The sequence below is a fragment of the Chlamydotis macqueenii genome, chromosome 25 (assembly GCF_036417535.1).
Source record: "Chlamydotis macqueenii isolate bChlMac1 chromosome 25, bChlMac1.mat, whole genome shotgun sequence".
Taxonomy (NCBI): domain Eukaryota; kingdom Metazoa; phylum Chordata; class Aves; order Otidiformes; family Otididae; genus Chlamydotis; species Chlamydotis macqueenii.
The window spans coordinates 5,930,280-5,949,699 of record NC_141580.1 but is presented as its reverse complement, the minus strand read 5'-3'; the positions used below and the strand labels follow the sequence as shown (position 1 = coordinate 5,949,699).

Genomic DNA, 19,420 nt, shown 5'->3' with positions numbered 1-19,420 from the left:
GAGGATTTGACAAGACAGAGGATTCTCTCACCTAATGGTATTTACTAAATGTGGTTGAGCGTTACCAAAATCAGAGGAGAGGACACATAAAAAGTACAGCTACAGACACCAGTACAAAGAAACTCACTCTTGTGATCTGGACTCCGAAATTAGAAGGGTTTGCTTTCAGTACATCAGCTGAAAACATCACATCACAAAGAAAAAAAAAAAGTAAAAATGTAACAAGAGTGGAAGAGAGAAAAAAAATAAAAAGCAAGCATTACTACAGAAGCTCATGGTGTGTCTGCAAGCTATTCTACAGAGAAGGAGCTGAGGCAGCGAAGCCAGGGATCTGAACTGAGGAAGGCTGGAGCAGAGCAGGAATGCACGTACGGACACACACAGACACAGCAACGATCCCACCTGGAACAGCAGAGCTACTTTCACCAGGACAAGTAAAGGGCTCAAGGGTTTCGTGGTGTATGTTAAACGTTGAATAGTAATTTTTTTTTCCCAAGGGGTGGGGGGGCGAGGGGGGGGGGGGGGAGGAGAAGTTAACTAAGCAATGCTATCAGCTTTTTCATGCTGATTTTAAAAGTGTGCCTACAACGCTCCAGAAAGCGAAAGTCCCCAACAGCTGACAAAACTATTTAACTGCGGTTAATGCCAAGTCTCTACATCACTCACCCATTTGGAAAAAAACATGACCCAGCTATTTACAACAGAAATGACCTGTGACCTTTTACTTCAGAGAGGAAGGCGCAATGGTGCACTCCAAAACCCACCTGCACCCCCTGGACACAGCCTTAAACGTCTCCCTGTGAAATAAAACGGGCTTCAGGTCAGTCTGTAACAATGCAGCTGTCTGCAGTGCAAATCCTGCCTTCATTCCAATGGACAATTTTCATTAAAACAGAATTAAATGCCCACTTCCTTAAAGCTGACTTGTGTGTGTCTCTGCTCCCCCAAACCTCCCACTCTCAACACTTAATCAGAAGGGATGAAGCCAATGAACTATTCTGCAATTCTAGAATACACAATACATGGCAACACCGAGCCACACAGTACCTGTGACTTTCAAGGGGATACACCACTAACATCCAAGACTGAGAATTTATTACTCCCAGCGCTGGGGAAAAGTCGCTCTGATTTCACAAAGGACCAAGAGATCTCAAGGCTGAGTTTCTTTTTGTAGCACAGGGACCAGGAGGGTAAAGGGTGCTTGCTGGGGAAGTTTAGGATAGAAAAGCTCCACAACTGCAGCACGCCATTGCCCTGGGAATGTAAAACATGGAACATCACGCAGCTCAGCATCTTCGCCCTAAAATGATGCAGCTATCAGCAGGAATTATTTATTAGGTTTGCAAGGAGCTCAGTGCCAAGAAACTTAGCTGGACGTCAATGTAACCGTGGCAGGGGAAGGAGGGACAACAGAAGACCAGAGCGCTCATCCATAAAAATAAACCGCCACAGGAATAAAGGCAGAAGGCTGTGTTCACAGGCAGCTGGTGAGCACTGAGCTTTTAAAACGGCCAGAACTTTTCCGAACACCTTGTCAGAACAATCCTTACGTCACTAGTTGTTCCCAGTGAGTAACTGAACCCAGACATTTATCCACACAAAGAACAGTGGGTAACCAGTTGGCTCCAGCTATGCCTACTCTCCTCCCCCAAACCCAACCAGGGTGCAGCAATTAAAGCCTGAAGTACAACTTCAGAGCAGTAAAAGGAGAACATCGAAGCAGTGAAACGCTTTTCAGCATACTGCAGGTCTCAGCCTTCCCAGAAAGCTATCTGAACTAAATTGACATTTAAGCTAGGCTTACACCAAACAAATTTCCATCTAATCCTTTGGCAAGTGTTCATTATTCTAATCCCCCAAAATCTCTAAATTACTCTTTGGACTGTACCATACGTGTGGGGGTTCACAGAGGCTGGACAGCCGCGGGAGGAGAGTGGCACCGCTGCCCCTTCCCCCCAGCACAAAGACATTTAAACAAGAATTTAACGTAGCCGCTCCATCATCCTCGGGGAGCTTCTCCCCACCAACTAAGGAAAAGGAATCCTGGGAACCCATCTTCTTGGGGCAAACACAGCCTTTTAAAGTCTTCCTACAGCACTCAGCAAGACTAATTCCTCCAACAGGATCAGGGCCGCCATCCTGTATTAAATCAAACATACAGCTTCATGCTGCCACAGGATTGGAAAATTAGGAAGCAGTTTTTCCTTGACAGGCAGTGTGTTTTCTGACGCAGCAGAACACTTTTCTGAGCATCAAGGCATTTACAAACTGCAGGATGATGGTGGCCATGAAGCCAAACATACCATTCCACTGGCTTACTACTGCAGCTACAAGGGCCACACCAGTAAGCCCAGCAAGCAGCAGACAGGGACACAAATCGCTGACACTCAAGTAGAGTTTGCCCAAATTTCTCTGCGCTAGAAGCAGCACTGCACCACCTCAAGCCTTCCTTCAGCTTGCTATTGTGTTTTATTAATAGCTGCCGCCCACCTTTGTAACACAGCATAGTATTTTAGGTTTTCTGCCTTGTTTCTAAGAAAATTACCAGGAAGTCTCTACATTTCAATTGAGCTCTGAAGAACAGGTTTTCTGTAAAATCCGCAGCCACCTCAGTCCTCCAGCACAGAGAGAGCTACGGTAATGGATTATCTCTCGATTGCTGCGTAGCTCAGGAGCTTAAATGAGCTGCACCTCTGCATTATTTAAAAGCTCTAGAGAAAGCCCACCACAGAGATGTGACGGTGGTTAAATAAAAGGGGATTCAGAAACTGCCGTAAACAGGAAAAAAACTCAGCGCATGCTGTGGCAATCGCGCATGAGACCTTGCTGGTGAGATCATATCGAGGTAAGGCCTCCCCAGTACCGAACTGGAGTGCGTTGCTTTTCAGGTTCACGACCAGTGGTAAATGGATTTTCTCAGTTTACGTTGACAAAGCCACGCAATTTTCTTGAACTGAGGCTCATTCAAGAGGCATTCTTTGCCTAAAATTGCACAGTAGAAAGAGATCGTGTTATTCTCAGAATAAAAAAGCACTCTGCTACGCTGCTTTACTAGAAGATCTGAGACTTTCATGACAGACCTTATATCCAGGAGAGAGGGCTAGACCAGATCCACCTGCAGGGAGATTTCTGCCCTGGCTTGAAACAGGCAGCAGCCCCTGTGACGGTACAATCCCATTACAGCCCACTCCTCCCCTGCCATTGTTCCCAAGTCTCTCTGCCAACCCCTATTAAATAAAATAATAATACTTTTCATTACACGCCAGCAAATTTCTGGCTTTCTGAACTTTTGACGTACACGCGATTCTCTGCCACAAAAGCTTCTGGGAGTGAACTACACCATTAGCTAAATATGAGCTCAAAGGATGGCAACCTTTACAATTTTATATAAGTGGGAACAGAAGCCCCGCTTATTTTTGGTAATCAACAGTCTTCACACGCTCATGAATGAAGCAAAAGAAGCAGAGGGGAAATGGCACGCAACTGCAGTTTTATTTCATCTTAATTTCTTCCCTGACACCTCATTTTCAACTTAGGAAAATATACCAGCGTTAACACAGCACAGATAACCCAGGGATCCACGGCTGCCCGCCCTTCAGGAGGCTTTAGCGCTTGTAATCGCAGTGTCCAGGCCTCGTAGGCTGAACTTCTTTTATTGAACGCTCTCCATGAGAAGTGCTCTGCCCTAAACGTATCTGCCAGCAGCAAGCAAGGAGCTGAACAGCTAAAACCGGGTTAAGAAAAATACCATGGGGTTTTTGAGGGTAAGGCATTTCTAGAGTAGAAAAGCTCTGTAACACCAAGTATCTTGGAGATTCTCTCTTCAGGCTTGTACCTTCAAGCTGTGCTTGAAGATATAAGTTTTTGGAAATGACAAGTCCCATTCTCCCCAGACCTGAGAGCTCAGGGTTTGGATTTAGAGTGCTCATCACCCACAGCAGTGGCTGTGTTGGTCATTTCCTTGTGCTTTAACAGATCCTGCCCCTCAGAATCAGAAACAGAGATCCAGATAATCAGGGCATGAAGAGAACTGCAGATCTCAGTTCTTAGTTCCACCCTCTTTCCCAAAGAACTTCTTTATGGAAATACATTCCCTTTGACCTTTCATAAAGAGAATCTAAGCAGAATTAATTATGTACACCTCCAAAAAGCCACATGTTTAGAAAAATTAACATGAGAGCTACATAAAAGACCACATTTCAATACTGGGTAGTGTTCTCACAGTTAACCTGGCAAAAGTTCACACAGGAACACATTTGCTTTTCACACTGAATTCAGAAGGTGAATGTTTTTATTCCGTAGGGTCAGTGTCTCAGTAAACAGCTCAACCCTTCATCACGCACGCTGGCAGGAAAGAGGTGGTCATGTATGAGGTTCTGTAAACAAGTTCTTGGATGAAGAAAAAAAAAAAAGGCGACTGAAAATGCAGGATTACTTAGACGTAAGAGAATCCCAACCGTACCAAGTTTTGCAAGCTGCGCTAAGGGACAGGCGATACAGATCAGGTTTGACATGAGTACACTCATGGGGTACAACCCCAGGGAAGGTGACCCACATTCATCTTCATGCACAGCTAGCATGAAGTGTTCTATCTTGGCATCAAAACCTGAACTAAGTGTCGGGGTTTTGTTTAGTGAGGGGGGGGCCTGTAGGCCCTGTAGCTTCTGTAGGAAACTGCTAGAAGTTGCTCCCCTTTGTTCAGTGGACTCGGCCGGGCCTAGGGCGGACCCACTGCTGGCCAAGGCCGAGCCGATTGGTAGCAGAATGTTCTGTGATAACGCCTCTGCGATAACGTATTTAAGAAGGGGAAAACAAAAACAAAAAAAAAAAAAAAAGAGAAGAGGAGAGAAGATGTGAAGAAGCTGAGCGGGGGCAGAGGCGCAGAGGGGGAGGCGCAGGCCTCATGGGCCTTGCAGGCCTCACCCTCTGGCCTCCCGCCGGGCAGCTGACTGGGCCCAACTCGGCCCGGCCTGGCTGCAAGAAGTGGAGAGGAGAGGAGAAGTGAATAAGACGTAAAAAAGATCCTGAGAGACATCTGCCAGCCTGTTGTGAGGAACGGCTGCAGACGCCAAGGTCAGTGAAGAAGGAGTGGGAGGAGTAATGCGTCTCCTGGCCAAGATTCCCCTGCAGCCTGTGGTGACGACCATGGTGGAGCAGGTTGTCCCCCTGCAGCCCATGGAGGTCCACGGAGGGGCAAAGATTCACCTGCAGCCCGCGGAGGACCCCACACCGGGGGAGGTGGATGCCTGAAGGCGGCTGTGGCCCGTGGAGGGCCCGCTGGGACAGCTGTTCTGGAGAGACTGCACCCGTGGAAGAGATGACCCACGCCGGAGCAGTTCCCCGAAGGACTGTGGCCCGTGGGAGGGACCCCACACTGGAGTAGGGGAGGAATGCGAGGAGTTCTTCCCCTGATGATGAAGCAGCGGCGTAAAACAACGTATGATGAACTGACCACAACCCCCATTCCCTCTTCCCCCTCCTGTGCCGCTCGGGAGGGGAAGGTAGTAGAGATAATGTTAAGCTTGGGAAGACGGAGGGGTGGGGGGAGGTTATCTTGTTCTCTGTCTCATTATCCTGCTATTTGTAGTAATAAATGAATAGTTTTCCCCAAGTCGAGTCTGTTTTGCCCGTGACGGTACCTTTAAGGATTTCTCCCTGTCCTTATCTCAAACCTCGAGCCGTTTTTCCTTATATTTTCTCTCCCTGTTCTCTCGGAAGGTGGGGGGAGTGAGAGAGAGACTGCGTAGTCTGGTCTGATCGGGGCTGAACTACGACACCAAGTTAAGGGCCCACTCAGATGTAACGCCCTGAGGATGCACTCCCAGTAGGTCTGGCGTATTCTAGGACTGCAGCAGAACCGAGCATCTGGACATCACGCATCTACAGGAGAGCAGCACAAAAATACACTGCATCCATCTTCACTACTCGAGGTCCTCACCAGCTGCAGAGTTTTCTTTCCACATTTGCCTTCCTATGCATTTGTCTGTTAATTATTATTACCCTGACAGTTGGGCCTGTGCAACATCAGAGGCGGGGGCCCTTCATGAGCTAACAGTCCTTCTAGTTGCCAGGTTGAAAATCTTACAGCTAAAAAAAGCCCATTAAAGATGCTTTCCAGGGTACAAAAAGCTACGACATCTATGGTTACAGTCTTTTCAGTTGCTCAGTGAAGGCTTTTTAAGGGAATTGAGTTTATTTTTCCTCCTTCAGTGCCATCTGCTTTTAGCCCTCTGCCTTCCCCCGAGAGCGACTGACCATTTGGTGGACAGATAGGGTTACTGTTCTTTAAAACATCTGTACTTCTCATTTCAAGTAACAAACTAATTAAAAAAGTAAAAAAATCTAGAGAACAACACTGCACACCTCCAACAAGATGTTTAAAATGCAACAACCTAAACAGGCCAATGGTTTGTGATAACAAATTGAGGACTACTTTCCCAGTTAATCCAGAAATACTGCCTGTGGGATAGAAACTTGGTGTTGAGGTTGAGCCACATTCAAATGCTATACGAAACCAGTATAATAATAATGATAATAAAACCTCCCCTTTAATTGTTTGGTGTTGGCAAACTGGTGGGTCCGAAATTTATCCAGTAGGGATCAATACACTTACCTATTGCCCCTGTTTCGCAATAATCTGGAGTTCCTTCCTGGAATACAAGACAGCGTCTTTATAACTCGGGAGCAGAAAGGGATGTGAGGGTGGCACATCTATTTACAGGGACAGCCTAATGCTCACGGAGCCACACAATGAGTACGCAAACACTTCAGCGTTGGGGGCAGGTGTAACTAAAAATACTTCAAAGCAAAAATGATCCCACATAAATTGGTTCAACAAGCTACGAAAAAGGCAAAAACAAAGTGCTGCTGCCTCAAGAATTACTGGTGAGAAGACAAAACATTGCGGATAATACATAGCAAGTCAGTTTGCTCTAATTATCCAGGATACCATAACATCTCATCTTCCCAAGAAAGCCTGCTGATCAGCTTACTTTCAAGAAAACTAAGTTTTTCCTCAGAAAAATGCTGTTAGCCTTTACGTAACCTTGCCTTCTTGTCCAAAGAGGTCAAAGATGGAACACCAATGTGCAATATATTTTGAAAAGCACAGCAGGTTTGGGTTTTTTTTTAAACTACATTATAATTTAGAATAGTCTGTTAGAAATTAGCCTGTCTTGAGTGCTAACGAACAACAGAAGTGAGATAGTGTTACTGATACAAATTTACCTCCGCTGTTTCTAGGCAGTTTCAAGTTCCCTTACGGAACGCTGACCCAACAGGGTGACACACATTTCAGCACAACAAAGCTGGGCGAGCAATTTTTCCCCTAAGCAAAGCATGACTGCTGCCTTGTTTAAATCCCTGTGTAACTGGAAATGAATGCTGGGTGATGCAGCGAGAGTTTGAAGGCTCATTTTCTTCAAAGCCTGCCTGAAGTTATTGCAATGGATGCAAGTTACCCAAGAACATCAGTTCCTTTAAAAAATAACCAGCAGTATTAAGCAATTCTCAAATTCTTTCTACCGATGAGATTACACCACCAAGACATTTTTCTTTCAGGTCACTCTTCTTGCCCCCTCCTCCTGACGACTCCTTTTATACCAGTGAGGGGTGGTTGCTTTCCACAGGTTTGTTGTTTCTTCTTCTAGCATTTCTAGATGCTAGAAAACCACTCAGCCTTGCAAACATGTCAGTCCCCCTATTAATCACCCAAAGGCTTTAAACAGGAGTTGGCATAAATCAGACTGCATCACCATGTTGTAAGAACGTGACACAAACAGGTCCTTCCACCTCCTAAATAGCTGCACGTAACTGCACTCGAGTTTCAACTGAGTCGATGGAAAGCTTTAAACGAAGTACACTGCTATCGGGTATCGCAACCGCGCCACCAGCCTGGCCAAGGCAGCCTGCTTTCCCAGTGCAAAGCAAACTAATTAATTTCTGCTCTTAAGTCTATTAAAGCACAATTCACCACAGTACTCCCACAGAAATTCCCTGTTAAGGCTCCTTCAGTGAACTGACTTTGAACTGTCACATCCTGTACCGATAAGGGGTGGGGGAATCAGACACTAATGCCATGTTCTTGGTTTTACGCTGTTGCTGCACTGCACTGCTGTTTTGGAAGACCTAGTACTCAACAGCACACCCTCCAGAAGTTATCAGCATTGTAATGACTTCATTTTTAGAATGTATGACTAGGAAAATCAAAAACCTCCTTGGAGCAGTTTCATCTCTAGAAGAGCACAACGCTTATCTGCTGTACGTTCACATCTCGTGTAGCAGCTTCAAACGGCCACACAGATCAGGCCAACACATGAACTTCTATTATTTCCTGCGCAGCCTGAAGTATCATGTAGATACTACAGTACAGCCCTACCATGGGAGCAAAGCCAGTTCCACACAGATTCTGACTCCACCTTCTCCTGAGGGTTACAGAATTTGGGAAGCGCTCCACGGCTCTCTTGACAGAGCCCGTTATTTCCCAGTCTGTTTTCAGTGACTTGACAGAACACAGACTGAAGTATTTAAAATGCATGCTCATGGCATACCATCAGCCTCCAAAGTTGTAGCATGTTAGAAGTTGACACAAACTGGGAGCCATCCATAACCACATGTATTCTTCCCAGTTTAACACCCCGTTCCTGCTTGCAGGTCATTCAAAACTGGGCTCCTTGATGTCAGTGAGTTGGGTTTTTTTGTTTGTTGTTTGGGGTTTTTTTTTCATATGTACGATGGGCATAAAAATCTTAGCCAGTGACACAAAACACCTATTGCTGGGGCTATAAGGAAAATAAGATATGCTGGGGAAATTCCAAGTATTAACCATAAACAGATCACTGCAATGAATATAAAACCGATGAACTGTGCTAACAGCACTTGTTTACCTGCTTGTGAGCATGATCGTAAGAGTTTATGTGGTTGTCAAACTCCTGATGCTTTTGATACTGCTTGTCACAGAGTTCACAGTAGAAGTTTGCTCTGAGGTCTTCCAAAGCCTTGGCAATTGCCTTTTCTTTATCAACATAATCCTGAAAAATTAACAACAAATGCTTCTGTTAACCATCTTGTAAAACAAACTGGAAGATGATGAACTAGTCCTTTAAGGAAAAATAGTCCTTAAGAAAACCTTAGTGCACACTGGTGATTATATTTATTGAGCTGGCCAGCCTTTGCCACCCAAAAGGTACGAAGAATAACTTTGCAACACTACCAACCCGGTCTTGACTCGGTTTCCCAACACAGAGCATAACCTTGCTATTAGCACAGGTATCAGTAAAAGGAGACTGCTTTTTAAAAATAAATAAATAAATAAATGCAGTGCTGATGGCAGGAAGGCAGTTGCAGCTGCAGGAGGAGAACCTGTCAGATTGTCTGAGACAAAGAGGGTCAACGCCTCGAGCTAACACACAAGCAAACTGGCAGATGCCTGCTCGCATAAGATGTGCAAAATACACATCGAACCAAGGAAGATCGCTGCTTTTGGAACAGAATCTTCGAACTTTAAATGCCGAGAGTTCCTCCATTTTGAGTACTAGCAGCTGTCTGCTTGATCTCTCTTTGTCTGCAATTCAGTGGGGAGGAACACATCCGCGGCTGCGGAAGCGCAGTTGGCAAAACGCTGAGCATAATTCACTCCAGTGTAATTTTTCAGTATGTTAAACCTTCCCAGGAGCAATGCTGTCCATTAATCAGAGCTCCAATACAGTGATTACGGAGGGAGAGGGTACAGGTAGCTGTCATTTAACAAAAGAGAAGGAGGGAGATCGCCGGGGTGGTTGCAGACAGTATTTTTTCCTTCTGTAATTCAAAATTTGTACAGGTGTAAAGGCAAACCTCCAAGCAAAAGCAAGGTGTCTAAATTGGAAACGGTCATGTCCTCCCCTCTTTTGCTCTAAAGAAAAGCAGCAGGTTCCAGACTGGCAGAGTCAAAAAGCTCTAGCACTCCATGGCAATCCTGGCTGGAGGTCCCAGTGCCTGGAAGCCAGCCTGCTTCTGGCAGCCCTGTCCCCAGGGCACAGCCCAGGCAGACGCAGACCTGGGGGGGCTCTGAAAGGCACCTGATGCTGAGACACACTTATTTTGGAGCGAAACAGCTGCTTCCTCCAGCCAGGTCTCTTCTGTAATAATCCCACTGGCAAAATTAATAAAACATCATCACTCTCCACAAGAAAGCTGGGGAAGGTTTACCTTCACAAGATGGAAGCACTTGCACTGATCACACTAAAAGAAAAGCTATAAATGCTGCATCGCAAAGTACGCTGTGCTACCATCAGCACACCCCATGCAGCCATGAACCGTAGGCATTTCAACTGGAATAAAGATAAATTATATCAGAAAAAATAGCCTAGCATTTGAGAAAAAGCACTGAAGAACGTAAGAGTTCCCATCTTCAGTACAAGCTTCTTAGGGGAAATTTCCCTGCATTAGCAAGAGGAGCTAGCAAACATTTTAAAAAGATATACTATGAAAGTTTTTTTTTGTTTTATTTAAGATCTTGTTCAAGGCAATATGGTTTGATCTCCCAGTTACCACATCAAAACTACAGTAAAATAATATTGCAGAGCATGTTTTCTATAATTCAAAATTCACGTAAAAAATTTCAACACCCAAGAGGGGAAAAACAAAATCTGAAAAAATTATACTGCTAAAAGGGCTTTTTTTTCAGTTTAAAGCACTGTTCACCTTCTTAAAAAAAAAGTCTATTTCAAGTTCCTGCTTCCATCTATTGCCACAGGCCCTTGTTAAGAAGAAAAAAGAAAAAAAAAATCAACAAAACTATCTAGAGGTTTGAGCCTGAATCAGGTCCCCAGGAAGACAAGAAAGGAAAACAGAGCAGCATGAGCCCCACAGAACAATGACATTTAAAGTTCCTCTGAAACCCTGAACAAGCTTCCTACGCTATGTGGAGGTTTTTTCAGAAAGCATCCTGTGGCTAAACAATGAAAACATAGCTGTTTGAGTGATCAGAACCCACACTAAAGGGGGGAATTAAAGAACGTCTCTTGCTTGTTTCTTGGCTGCAGAGTTATCGGTGATTCCTTTGAGGCTCACTGAATGGCTAATCAGGATGCGGCCACAATTGGCAATTACATAACGGACTCCTGTGGAGCAACGCAGAAAATCACGCTTGCAGAGATTTTTCACAGATTAGTGGAGAAACGCAAGAGCCTAGCAATAAAGCGTGCTAATAAAAACACATCTAAGTTGGGAGAGACTGCTGCTGCTCCACAGAGCTCCTGGAAAAAAAAAAAAAAAAAAAAGTAACTGCAGGAAGGCAAAACAGGCTCAGAGAACAACGCTCATTGAACCGCATTCAAAAAGAGAACTGGGAAACCCAAGAACTTTACTGTAAATCACACCGTAGGCCTGAGATAAAACATCATTACAGACAATTCACACAAGAGCTCCTACCAACCTCCGAAATGAAGAAATACTTTGCACTCGACAGCTGCTGCTGTCTGAAGACGCCCAGCATGGCAGCTGGGGTTTGCAGCAGAAAGGGATCCAGGCTTTTGGCCACACGCTGCCCAACAACGGCCAGCACCACGGCCAAACCTTCCCTTCGTAGCACGTGAGCAGCATGCTGCCCAGTAGATCAGAAACCACAAAAAAGGAGAAACATCTTCATGGAGAACGTGCACCTGGACGTAGAGGAACTGCTCTGCACCAGCTGCACGATCCCACTGATGAGCACACTTGTACTTTAAAGTGTGCCAGAAGAGATCATTAACTGCTTTCAGATCTAAACTAATAATTAGCTTTAAAAGTAATTACAATGGCTTATTTTTAAATGAACAAATACACTAGCAATTCACTTACCAAGCAAGTCAAGGTCTCAACTTCAAGAAAAAAAATAAATCAGGAAAGGAAGCTATCAGTTTTTGGAGCTGAATAAACTGCTTGCAGTATTAACTGCTGAACCGGTGAAATGGAATTTTAGATTTGCCATGGTAATGTTTAATTTTAACGGAACTGAAACTGTTTTTCCGTTATTACTGAAAGAATTAAAATTTATGCAAAACGGGCACTTTATTCTAATGTCTACGGCTGCTCTTCAGTCCCAGTACTCCCCAAATCTCAGGACAATTAAACAAGCACATTTTCCTAAGACTGGATGTATTTTACAGGCTGGCAAGTGGAAGGGTGGATGAAAGGACTAGCACAGACCACGTCTCTGCAGAGAACTCTGTTACAGCTAATCCAAGCATGCTCCGACACGTCATGCTCAATGCCAACACGATGGCCCATTTTTATCATCAAAAAGATAACAGTCTTCGGCTTACAAAAAATCCCACCCCACTGGTTTTGTAAACCCTATGGAAATATAAAAAATATGTTCGGGTTTTTTTTAATGCTGCCTGAGAAATTCTTCCAGAAAGAAATAGCTCATCGATTTTTCAGAACCAGAGCCATGTCTTGCCTTCTCAAAGGAAGCAGGATTGGTGCGACAGTATCATCATGCACTACTTCCTGCTCACTCAGTAACAACAGAAGATCTGCTCCGCTCCCATCTAACATTTGCATCTGCAGATTCTGCACTGACAATGCGGCAGGTTCACTAAAAATCTGGCAGCCCTGGGTCTAGGGAAGGAAACGTTCTGCTTACCCTAGGCTGCTCTTTCCAGAACAGGACCAAAGCAGATACAGAAAGCCCTGCTGCCATCCTGTAGCTCTTCAGCAGCTAAACAAACATCGAGGTTAATTCCAGGAAGCGAATAACCGGTTTGTTAAAATATAAATGATCTCAACAATGACAAAAACCAAGAAGAGTTAATTCCTGCTACCACTACCACAGCCTAAGAAGAAGAGCTCTGTCCTGTCAGAAGGGATCCTCTCCCATTCAGCCCCCAAGAGCGTTATGTCAATGCCCCTGTTTCAGTACCTTGTATTTCTGCCTCAGCTCCTCGGTGTCTTCTTTCTCCACCTCAAGTACACGCCTCCGCTCAGTGGCATCTTCGGCATAGTCCAGCTTATTTTTTTTTTTTTAAAAAAAGACAAAAAAAAAAAAAAAAAGACATGCAATTTGTCCCAGAAATACTCTGCGCTACTGAGACTGCCAGAATGTGTAAATTTAAAAAGATGAGGCTTGAAACAGAACCTTTGCCTACTGGATTTTACTTTCCCCTCTTTTGTCATCCCAGTGTAACCCACTCAAAACTGTTCATTAATCCTTCCGAGGCGGAGGCTGACCGCAGGCCTGTGTGCTGCCGGCAGCGGCTTCAGCTCTGCGGAAGTGGAATTGCAAAGCCCAGGAATTTCAGATAGCATCCAGGCCTCAGGTACCCATGGGTAAACCAAGTATGTATTTTGAGAAATGTTTTCTTACTGTGTTGATTTAAGAGCAAGTTTTTCTTTACCTTTGATGCACAAATTCTCACTTTTAAATTTCTTCCCTATCAGCTCCCCAAAAGCCATGCAAGGATTGAGCCGGCGCAGGGCAGGAGGCAGAGCTGGGTGAGCTTACCTCCATTTCCATCCGCCCCATGCCCATGACATCGTACTTGACGACAATAGGGATGGGATCTGTCCTCCCTGTAAGAGGAACACACACAGAGGTGGTCAGTGGTCGCTCTGTCGCCACAGCTCACTTTACACATTGGGTTTGGGTGGTTAGAGATCTTGCCTTGGAGTGCAGAGACCAGAAAGCTACAGTGAACCAAACACAAGCCATTCTCACAGCTTACAGTCAAATCTGCTTCTCAGCTCCAAACCAGCACCCTGACTGCTGATAAAAGGTATTTTCTGAACATTAACTGGTCACATAAAATATTCTCATGGTTAATGTTCAACCATGTCAAGTCCTACGGCAGGACTATCAACAGGACTTGAGAAATGAGCCTTCCCCTCAAGGCTTCCACATCAGGCAACACAAGCTTCATCTTCTGATGCGAGGGAAAAAGCTATTAAATACATTTTACGGCTCAAACATATTCATAATGGATGAGGACACTCCTGTAAAAGATGTGGAAGCCTCCCTCCCATCAGCTTTTGTCCCTTCCCAAGAGTAAGGAAAGCTGACTGAGAAGCATGGCACAGAAGCCAAACTTCTTTCATCCCAAACGACCGCCCGGTCCAGGCCAGGTGGTGCAGCACCCGCTTCCTCAGCTCCTGCAGAGATGCTCTAGCGCTCGCTGGGTCATCTGTAAGCTGTGAAAAGGACTAGTTGCAAAGAAAGTTGACTTTGAACTAATCAAACTATGCTGGAGATTTTTTGTTTTAAACATATCTTTAATCCACTCATAACCAGCCAAACAAAGCAAAATGGGGCAGACAAGCACTTTACTACCACAGCTTTTTAAAAAATTGATTTTTATTTTACATCACAACTCACGCTGGTTGTTGTGATGTAAGCCCACTGAAACAGTACTTACCTGATCCAGAGCATACCTTGAGTGAAAAAACAGAACGTTTACTGCCCTCGTCATTGCTCTTGGTTTGGTGTAAACAACCGGTTTGTTATACACACATACACATATATTATACCTTTGGGCTGAAAGACCTACGGGTTTTAATCATGCCAAAAATATTCCAGCACCATCCACAGGCGCAAAAGGCGGAAGTCTTTAAAGCCGCCTCCGAATACCCGTACAGGCGCCAGCTCCTCTCTCTCCTCCAGGATCGGCCTTCTCCAGCTCCCGCACAAGCGGCAGCCTGCAGCCCTCAGACCCCGCTGGGTCCTCACAGGGAACCTACTCTGATCGGACTGGTGTCTTTTGAACTCTCACAGAACAGAGGCCTGTGTTTCTCTTTCAGAAACGAGTTCATTTAGTCAATCGCTTTACAGTTTTGTTTACATGCCCAGAAATTTGACAGGATTACATCCACCAAGTCCAAAACCTGCTATCATGCTGATCCAAAAAGAGCATTCTGAATCGAGCTTTCATTTGGGTATTTCAAGTGTTCTCTGTTTGAAAACATTTCTCTTACGCCCAATGGTATAATAAGGTAAGCAGTGACTGCAATTTTTAGCAAAAGGACCAAATTAAAGACAGGTTATAAAAATGACTTCCTAAGTGCAATATCACTTTCATAACGTCTCAGCCAGGGATTTACTGGTAAGTGGTGAACCCAAATGGAACGGCTGGCAGCAAGTGCCAACAATTTATATTAATTTTTTTTCAAGCTTTTTTCTTTTTGTTCTGTTTCTGGGTTTTTTGTTTGTTTGTTTGTTTTTTGTTGGGTTTTTTTTTAAATTTCTCCAGCAATCGAGATCTTTCGATGCAGCCTCATGGCCCTGGTAAACCCCTGCGTACAAACAATGCATCAGTACTTTTGCCTTCTAAGGCAGTCAAAGTTTTTTTGTTGTGGGTTTTTTTTTTTTTTTCTTTTTTTTTTTTTTTAATCTATACATTTGGAAATTGCAGTAGCAAGTGCTAGTGCCCATTGTGTTGGGGGGGAAAAAAAATCAAGTTTGGACAGTATTAGAAATTTATGTTTAAACTGATTTTGGCAGTTCTAACACAAACAGAAACATCCCTTCTTAGCAATACCCTTTAATGAACAAGGATCAGACAAGTGTGCATAAAGAAAGGAAAGGAAAGGAAAATGAAAGACCAAGCAGAAGGATGATGGCTACAACAGAGAAAGTAAGCCTAACATATTGGTGCACTGATGACAAAAGGAGTAATTCAGTCTGAAAATAAAAAATTACCACTGCTAAGTTTACCATCACCACAACAAGTCCAGGATCATAACGCTGTAAAAAAGAAACACCATTTGTTAGGCAGGAACCATCAGGGGCAGAAAACAGGCCGTTTGTAGTAGGCAGGTAGGATGGGTTAAAAAAATAAAATAATAATACGAGGCTTCTTCCTCACCCCTCCACCCCATCACCATGCTTTGCCCTGGGGAATCAGGCAGCGGGTAGATTTTGAGCACTTATTTGTTTTCAGAGCTGCGCTCGCAACCTGAAATTTCTGGGTGTTGGAAGAGTCTGAGCTGCTGGTGACAGCAGCAGCATCGAGGCACATTTGAGCAGGCAGATTATAAAGGAAACAAATCAGGATCTTAAGGCAGCTACCAATATTTTGGGTCAAAAGGAGCTCTGCTTTCAGGTAAGAGGAGAATATTCAATGCAAAAAGCGATGCCTCTGTTTTGAATCTCACCATTATTCCATTATGAACGAAGCACCACGGCAGCCGGCCAGCACAGCCACCCAGCACGACATCCAGCTGCCGAGCGCCAAGTTCCAGCATTCTGAGCACATACTGCAGCTACAGGCAGCGGTGCCGGGCCCCACCGCCAACACCATGGCTGCGGCCGGGGCAGCGGGAGCCTCGCTCCATGTCCTCAGAAAGCCGCCGCAGCCAGAGAGAGACATGAGCTCGGCGGTGCCAAAGGGCCACCTCTCGCCCTGCTGACTGCCAAGCGGGGTGGGCGGAAGATGGAGAACAGCCAAAGGGGAAAATGGGACTTCTTAAGCTAAGCTCTTGAAGTTCTCCTTTTAAAGAACTTCCTTGAAAAAATTTATTCCACAGAGCTACACTGTGCATGACAACGTGCTCTTCAGCAGCACTTCAAGGTTCTCTGGTGTTGTGGGACTCCCAGGTTCAGGGTTCATGCCAACCCTTTTCAAGTACACTGACACACTCTGAAGTAGAAAACCTGACGTTTCGGGAAAGGGCAACAACTCCCACTCTTCATGCCACTCTGCAGGTTGCAAAAGCTGCCACACCAACAACTAACCCCCCATACAGTAAATCATGCAGAACACAGAGCTGTGTCCATTCCCCAGCCCCCTGCATCCCAGAAAACGTATTTTATTTCTGAACCAGGTCACAAACTCTTTCCTTTACAGACTGGTGCCATTACATGGGCTACAAACCCCAAAGCAGAGAGGGTTATTGTATAAAATACTTCCACACAACGGGAAAAAGAATAAAGCTCCAGTAGGATGGGAAAGGAAACAGCTTGCACAAGCTGCACCTTAGAAAATCCAGTCTCTTGAAGTAAATCAAGTTTGTAATTATTCCCTTAATTCAGAAATTATATGAGATTTCTAAACTGACCAGATGCACTTGTTTTGCTTTCCTCTTCCCAAAGAAATGGGGAGACCTTTCTCCCAGCTTGTGAAAAACTGCTCACCCCCAAATACATCCCGACAGCCCCCCTCCTTCCTAGGAGCCCTGTGCCTGCCCAGAGATCTGCGGCGGCAGCGAGGAGGCAGACCGCAGGCAGCACAGGCAGGCTTCTCCAGATTCACTCCTTTTTAATTGCACAAAGTTACCGGATACGAGCAAATACTTGGCCAGCAGTGATATAAATTAACAAATCTTGGGAAAAGAGTTAATCCTAACGCTTCGGGGCTTTGGTTTCAGACACCAAGCCATGCTGCACTGGGAGGATTACGGTTTCAGTTGCCAGCTGCAGGGTGCGCGCTCCGTCTCTGGACACAGCGGGTAGAGACGGCTCTGCTCTTCGAAACGGGACGCTGCACCAGATGGACCTGCCATCTGAGCCCGTCTACAAACGCTGGCATCGTCAACATGAGTGCACATTTTACCTTTTTTTTTTTTTTAAGCAGTCAAAACAGAAAACAGTTTTCATCCATAATTTGCAGATTCGGAACTCCTCCCTCCAGCAGTATCATGCACTGCAACAGATACGAGACATTTCTTAAGGTCTGTTTAATGACAGAGAAAATAGAATGCTTGCACTGAAAAAAGAGATGTAACCCCCAAATTACGCGTTAAGATAATTCAATCAAGTACATTTCAGCGTATCACTTATGCTTAGCATGTAAGCACCAGAGAGGTAACAAGAACAGCCTTAATCCTGCTCACTGTCCTGATATCTTAATGGAAATTCCTCCCAGGTACAAGCTTCCTGGAATATAACCCTGGAGGACTAACTGATACCACACTCTTCATTGGACAAGAATTTAATGAGCTAAGCATCTTGGGAGGATACCAACAACGGGAGGAGATCTTGCTGAGCACAGAGGATTTTTACTTACGCGCTATCTTTATGTTATGACTGAAAACAAAACCTTGGTAAGAGAGCCTTCTGGGAGGTCTTCCTTGCTTCTGGGACAGCAGCAGAGACGAGACACGCGGCTGTGCGAGGGCAGCACGGGGCGTTTCATGGTCACACCACTGGTGGGTAAGGGTCAGTTTGTTTGGCCACCTGCGGTCCAAACCTCGCTGCGGGCTGTAAAAGGTACAGAGGTGCCCAGAGCCAGGTATCAGACACAGGGTGTGATCGTCACTCAACCAGGTGGCCTCTGCGCAGATGTGAGAGAGGGAGGAGTCACTGCGGTCATGGATGAGTTCCATTTTCAAAGATTAGGATTTTGCAAGCTCTCAAAATTTCCCTAGGCCTACTGCATGTTTTGATAGCCCAACAGCTGTCACACTGAAAATTCAGACTCCTCATTCAGTGCAGGAAAAGGGGAGAGATGAGAAAATCCAGTAGTTTTTACTGGTGAACAAGCCCTGGCATGCTCTGTGGTGCCCCTCACTGGCTAAAAATGACGCTGTGTTATCAAGCTAGTTCTGATTGCTGCAAGAAGCTAAGAAACAAACAAACGAGGGGAACCTTTTATCCTGGTCTCCTTTGGGAATTATATGTGTGAGCTCATCCTGTTTATGTCAGATTTCTGGAAGGAGTCCCAAAGAATCCAGAGATTCAAATGAAGTCTGAAACGTCTGTCATCCTCAGTGACAAGCACCAAGTCCCAGTGAGGAGAAACTGTTTTCCAAGTCCACAAAAACTGCACTGGGAACTTAATCCTTGCTAAGCAGGAGAGAAATGACGAGCAAAAGAGAAGTTGCAAACACTCCAATCATGTGGAAAACTTCAAACGGTAGTTCAAAACTTTTTCAACACACAAGCCAAGGGCGACACGTGCAGAAAACCAAGTGGAGCTCCCTGAACTTCTGCAAGGGAAGGCACGCAGCAGAGTGGGTCAAAATACATCCCTAACCCAAATGATGACCAATAGTATTGAAGTACAAGGTGGAAGATGTTAGAGCAAGAACATAAATCTTGGTTGGTCTAGAACAGAAATCAGAGATAAGAGCTGCTGTCTTACTCTGTCTCGGTCAGTGGAGAGGGCTGCACTGCAAGGGCAGGTTGTGCACGGCCAGGACCGCCTGCTTCCCACACACTCATTTTTCACAGTTTAATAAAACTGCTTCAACATTATACGAACACAGAGGGCAAGAAAGCCTGGCACTAAGCCAAGAGAAGGACATCTCCGTCACGATAAGCATGTGTCACTGAAAGGATAACGATTTCATTGACTACACACACTCAAGTAACCCAAAAAACTTATCACCCATAATCGAAGGAAGGATCTTGCACATGTGAAAGCAAACAAGGAGGCAACTGCTTCCCCCAAAGGAGACCGAGGAACGAAGTAAACCCTGCCTTTAGGGCTGTGGTCTCGTGGATTTTGACATGGGCACGAAGACTGGT

At 45.1% G+C, this 19,420-nt stretch overlaps 1 protein-coding gene across 7 annotated transcripts in view; it reads right to left on the bottom strand.

The window, feature by feature from the left end:
- The window catches only part of GPATCH8 (G-patch domain containing 8), a 56,299-nt gene that overhangs the window by 6,093 nt on the left and 30,786 nt on the right, over positions 1–19,420 (bottom strand). For 4 of the 7 annotated variants that reach the window (XM_086766534.1, XM_086766535.1, XM_086766539.1 and 1 more), the window contains 3 exons: positions 13,466–13,533; positions 12,884–12,970; positions 8,886–9,029 (listed from right to left, as the gene is read on the bottom strand). In XM_086766534.1, the coding sequence (XP_086622660.1) occupies positions 8,886–9,029; positions 12,884–12,970; positions 13,466–13,533 (299 nt within the window). Of the gene's footprint in view, positions 1–127; positions 178–6,613; positions 6,651–8,885; positions 9,030–12,883; positions 12,971–13,465; positions 13,534–15,652; positions 17,595–19,420 lie in introns of all 7 variants that reach the window. The other 3 variants (XM_086766540.1, XM_086766536.1, XM_086766537.1) reach the window with 3 other exon arrangements.